Source organism: Sinocyclocheilus rhinocerous, unplaced genomic scaffold (assembly GCF_001515625.1).
Source record: "Sinocyclocheilus rhinocerous isolate Xijiao unplaced genomic scaffold, SAMN03320098_v1.1 scaffold942, whole genome shotgun sequence".
In the NCBI taxonomy this organism is placed as follows: domain Eukaryota; kingdom Metazoa; phylum Chordata; class Actinopteri; order Cypriniformes; family Cyprinidae; genus Sinocyclocheilus; species Sinocyclocheilus rhinocerous.
This window is the reverse complement of record NW_015627890.1, coordinates 939,488-945,248: the sequence shown is the minus strand read 5'-3', so window position 1 is coordinate 945,248 and position 5,761 is coordinate 939,488. Positions and strand designations below refer to the sequence as shown.

Below are 5,761 nucleotides of genomic sequence, written 5' to 3'. Positions count from 1 at the left end.
CTCGAGTCCCGGCTCGCGGACCTTTCCCGATCCCACCCCCCTCTCTCTCACCCACTTCACTTCCTGTCAACCTATACTGTCCTATCAAAATAAAGGCATAAAACGCCATAAATAAACCTTTAAAAAAAACAAAAACAATCTATTTTAGAATATTTCCATGTAATATTTTCAAGACAATTAATTTCATTCTCGTTGTCTTTATTTAAATAAAAAAAGAATCATATTTATTTCTTTTATTTTAATTTGGGGATGAAATATGATCCTGACATGTTCTTGAAGGTTCTGTGAGATTTTCTCAACTGGAAGCACTCCGAAGAGTTTTCTTGAAACTGTAAAGCCTGATGTATGAAATAATTGTCAGAAAAATAGTTTTTAATCAAACCTTTAGACTGAAACGAAAACAAGAACTTTACATGTGTGTTTTTGTTAAGTATCATATTCGATACATCAGGTTTTTATGGCTCATATAGTATGATATAGTGAGAATATGGAGCTCAAACTAATTGTCTTGAAAAATAATGACAAGAATTTTGAAAATCTTAATGGTCCTAAAATAGCCTTAATTTTTAATGCAAAATATAATTTCACTTTTTCCTTTCGGTTTTGGGCTGTAATGTGACCTGGGCCAAAAAATGGACGTTATTTTCTTTATGCAAAATTTAATTACATTTTTATTCTGTTGAATTTGAAACCTATTTAATTAAATTAAATTAAATTAAATTAAATTAAATTAAATTAAATTAAATTAAATTAAATTAATACATGTTCTCTGGCTACAGACACTACTACTGAATGTGAGTATTTAATCTGTTAATTTAATTGAATATATAATTTAAATTAAAAAAATTAATAAAACATGTTTTAATTTTAAAAATGCATTTAAATAACTAAATTAATAATTATTTATGTAATTAAAATGATAGAAAATGAAACATTCAACAAACAAAAAAACTAACATAAACATACATTTTCTGAATGTTGCAGAAATGCAACAGTGGGCCTTAAATGTTCTTATATTTACACAACAGTAAATCACTGAAAATATTATAAAATTACTTTTAATGTAGCCTAAGGTTTTATCCTTCTAACATGCTGGGAAGGTTCCTAAGAAAGTCAAAGCACATGCAATTGTATAATTCATTTTAAAAGCAGTAAAATTTTATAACCTTTAAATTTTAAACCCATAATGCAATAATCTTCAATATCAATATTTCAGTCTCTGAAGGTTCAATAAATACAGTATGCCCGGATATTAGTAAGTACTTGAATACCAACCAGACATGATTAAAGTATTCGTCTGTGGTTGAAATATTACAGATGCACTAATCACAGAAGAGAAGAAGATTTGTAGTCAAACCTGGAGATCCAAAACATAAAGAGGGACAAACAAAAAGAGCATATAACCAGCGTTTCTCACCTTCACAAACTTCTCAGAGGGAGCGAAGCAGCCGACACACAGAGACATGAGGATCCAGCCGCGAGCGTGACTGCTTTTAGAGGGATTCTGGGTCAGCTGCTTACAGATCTGACAGTAGATCTCATCTCTGAGAGAAACAACAGGAAGAAAAATGCTCAGGGCTGTGATCAATATATGCTTTGCTGTGTATTATACTCATAATATTATATTTCCGTATCCGCAATCTGACCTCAGGCCTGGCCGAAGGATGCCGTTGCCGATGATGAAGTGCAGCTTCTCCAGGTTGGATGTGGGTCGGTCCTCCAGCATGCTGTTTCCATGGACTGTGTATTCACCATCATTCAGACGCTTGGCCACCTACAGAACAACAGCAATAACAAACAAAGAGAGAAAAATACTCAGGATTGAAATGATAAAAAAGACATTAGATAAAGCAGGGGTTTCCAAACCTTTTTTTTTTTTAGGTGTAAAATATTTATTTGAAGATTTTAGGTTAATATTTCAGTAATTTAATGACAATCATATGTTCACTGTTCTCTGATGTTAAAAAATAATAAATAAAATAAAATAAAATAATTTATATTATATTAAATTAAACATTTTGGTCATGGAAAAATGGTAAAATATTTACTTGAAGTACCACAGAGATTTTAGGCCAATATTTTATTATTTAAAAATACATTTAAATGATCATTGTTCTCTGAATAAAATAAAATAAAATAAAATAAAATTAAATAAAATTAAATAAAATTAAATAAAATTAAATAAAATTAAATAAAATTAAATAAAATTAAATAAAATTAAATAAAATTAAATAAAATTAAATAAAATCAAATAAAATCAAATCAAATTAAATCAAATTAAATTAAATTAAATTAAATTAAATTAAAAACGTTACAAATCAGCATGTTAAAAAGTTAAGTTTGATAGCTATAGGAATAGCAAAGGTTCTGAATCAGTATATTTTGTTTCTGAAGAAGCGGAGTGTTTTTTTTTTCACATCTGGTTGGCACAAGAAGAGTTTATGGCTCCTAATAACTTCCTTTCAATTTTACAAAATTGTTTCAAAAAGGTGGTTTTTGTAGCAATGCCTTTGAAGAACCATTTTGGGTTCCTCAAAGAACCTTCCAGTTAAAAGTTCTTAAAAGAACCATTATTTCATAGTATGAAGAACATTTTTAATAAAAATTTACCTTTTTTCACTATAAAGAACCTTTAGTGCAATGGAAAGAGGTTCTTAAAGGTTCTTCATGGAACCATCAATGCCAATTAAAATAAATATATATTTTTCAGAGTGTTGCAGACAATGAAATGAATATCTGCAGGGGACAGAGACTCATACCTGTGAAATCAATGTCTTGAAGGGGTCACTGAGTTCAAAAACCAAAAGCGAGCTCCCAGAAATGAGGCAATAAGGAAGTGCACCGTGATGAAATCACCATGGTAACCGCATCACTCACCTCCTCTGTAATCTTGGACTTCTTCTTCAGGGTGAGCGACACCAGCTTGTGACGCACACTGCTCTTCTTGTGACTTTCAGTGTGAGAGTTCTGTAAGAGATGGGCACAAATTGCCTCATGGATCATGAAAACATGCATTAATGCCGTCACATTTGGCCAAATGTATTTGCAAACGTGTCTTTCACCTCTCCTTCTCCCTGCAGAGCCTGCAGCTCTCTCTTGTAGGTCTTCTTGCCGAGCGTCTCGTAGATCTTGGTCATGACCGGGATCTTCTCGCTGCCGTCGCTGATGGCCGTGTGGTATTTGGGTTCTGGAAGGTCACCCATGAAGCGGAGAATCGTGATCCACACGGCCAGAGCCGCCTGCACGACCAGCAAATATTAGACAAACCTTTAGATACTAACAACCAAATGTCATTACTATCATATCATATTCAAGTAACTTAAGTCTCATACAAGTCATTTTCAATTTAATTAAAGTATGCAATATTTAGTTTTTATTTAGACAATATCTTTTAGAAAATATATTTTTTTACATCTGTATAAGTTCTTATACTGCATATGGCATTGGTGTGTGTGTTTAATTTAAAAAATATATATTTCTTAAAATAATTTTTTATCAGTTTACCTTTTATTGTGACAGTATAAAAAATGTATGTCTTTTTATATAGTATTTATATACTATACACTATATTTTATATAGTATAGTATTTATATTTTAATAAAGATATAAATATATTTAGTAAATATACTGTATATATATAAATATATATATAAATGTGTGTGTAAAATATTCAAATATTCAATATTTAACTATTTACCTTTTATTTTGACAGTATTTATTACAAATTTATATAAGTGTAAGATTTTATATAGAGTATTTATATATTTTTGATAAATATAAACTTATTAAATATAAATAAAAAATGTAGTTAAAGTTTTATTAATTTTTTTGTGTGTTTTAGTCATTTTTATTAGTTTTTTAAAAATGTCTATATAGTCCTTATTTTTATTTCAATTTTATTTTTAGTTATTGTAGTACTTAAATTAAAACAAAATGAGAAAAGATGCTTTGGCAACTAGCTGAAGTTTAAGACTTTTATATTTTATTTTAATTTTATTTAATGTTTATTTCTAGTAATGAAAATGGTTCTTTTTAGTTTTAATTTTAGTTAGCTTTTTAATTTTAGTTAACAATAATAACCCCGACACACACATGTACTTAGATAAATTTTTTATATTTATTAAAAAATTATACATTGAATACCTTTCACACACAAACATTGGGTAAAATAATATTTTGTTTTCTATTTTACCTTTTAAACTATTTTAACTGTTAAATCCACATATGTTGTGCTGAATAAACTGAATTAAATAGATTTATAATCAGCATTCCTCCCCAGACAGCAACATAGTGTTGGCCCAGATCGGCCCACATCTGGCCCGTGTGAAATCCACATGGGCCAGATGTAGGCCGGATCTGGGCCGAAACTGGTTGCTCTCTGGGTCTCAACTCATCTTAGATGTTTTTACTGAGCTTGTCACAGTGCATTATTATGGGATCGCCTTCTCTACGAAGGACACATGCAATGCTGCCTTAAAAGAGCAGGGATCTTAGAAGACAGCATCGCTTCAGAGCTAAATAAACACTTCCTCAAATCTAAAGTATGTTTGAGAGTCAAAGGTCACATACCAGCTGATCTCCCTCGTCTTCGTGAAACAGTAAGGGCTGTTTGAGCGGGCGGCGCACATAAGTGTGTGTGGTCGTGCCCTGGAAATACGTGGCTGAAAACTTGGCAAATTTGTACTCCGACAAATCTTCCACATCATCCTCTGGGAGAGGAAGAGCTTCATCCAGGTCTTCCTCCTCGAGCTCCCTGTGCGTTCTCTCCAGGTCCTGAGGAAAACAAAATCACACACTGGAGCTCAGTTAATCAGCCCATTAATGAGATTCAGATGCACATCCTCACCTCAAACCCAGCCGGCGCTTGACCTTCCTGCCCAGGGAACGAGTTTGTGGTTCCCAAGAAACCGAACATCTTGTCCACCATATCAGAGTCGTTGACGGGCTCATGTCGCGCTTTCTCCATCTGGTCCAGCATCTCCTTTTTCCTTCGCGCCTCCGCTCGCTCCTTCTTCTCGCGCTCAGCGTCCTCTCGCGCCAGCTGTGCCAGTCGTTCCTGATGCTTCTTTTCGGCTTCTTCTTTGGCCTTCCTGGCGCTCATCTGATTCCTGAGCTTCTGCTCCTCCGCTAGTCGCATCTTCTCTGCATCCAAACGCCGCCGGTACTGAGACGGATGGAAGAAGAGAGGGATGCGTTTGTCGTAAACCATCCAACTTTTTCCTACACCCCATGATGCGAATTATGGGAGTAACTTACATTAAACTGCAAACAATCAGTGAAAGCTTTGCTCTATGAATGCAATAATAAGCAAGCTGACATTATTCTACTCACCCTTCAACCTTCGAAGGAAATTTAGAAGTGTAAAAGCATTAACAAATTAACTTCAACAGACCACGAATAACCAGATTAAATAACCTGATTATAACCTGATTATAACCTGAATAACCGAAACGCTTGATTATTTCCTAAGCAATATTACAGACGTGTTAAATATCACTATAGCAATATATGTAAATGTTATGTAAGACTGGGATAATGTACATCCAGCCGGTTGTTATCTCAGAATAGCGTCGGGGTCCTGATCACCCTGTCGGGGTTTATTCGGAGATAACAACCGGCTGGATGTACATTATCCCTTACATATGTTACATATGTAACCCCCTGGTGCTGCTTGTGTGTGTTTTTTATTTCAATTAAAGGCATAGTAAGTGATTTCTGGTAGCCAATGTTGATATTTGAAATCACCAAAACAAACACGCCC

At 33.3% G+C, this 5,761-nt stretch overlaps 1 protein-coding gene across 1 annotated transcript in view; it reads right to left on the bottom strand.

Moving 5' to 3' along the window:
- The window catches only part of myo7aa (myosin VIIAa), a 51,458-nt gene that overhangs the window by 13,521 nt on the left and 32,176 nt on the right, over positions 1–5,761 (bottom strand). Inside the window, exons 22-27 of the mRNA XM_016547453.1 lie at positions 4,847–5,164; positions 4,570–4,773; positions 3,063–3,239; positions 2,878–2,967; positions 1,647–1,774; positions 1,358–1,544 (exon numbers count right to left, since the gene is read on the bottom strand). Coding sequence (XP_016402939.1) covers positions 1,358–1,544; positions 1,647–1,774; positions 2,878–2,967; positions 3,063–3,239; positions 4,570–4,773; positions 4,847–5,164 — 1,104 coding nt within the window. The remainder of the gene's footprint in view (positions 1–1,357; positions 1,545–1,646; positions 1,775–2,877; positions 2,968–3,062; positions 3,240–4,569; positions 4,774–4,846; positions 5,165–5,761) is intronic.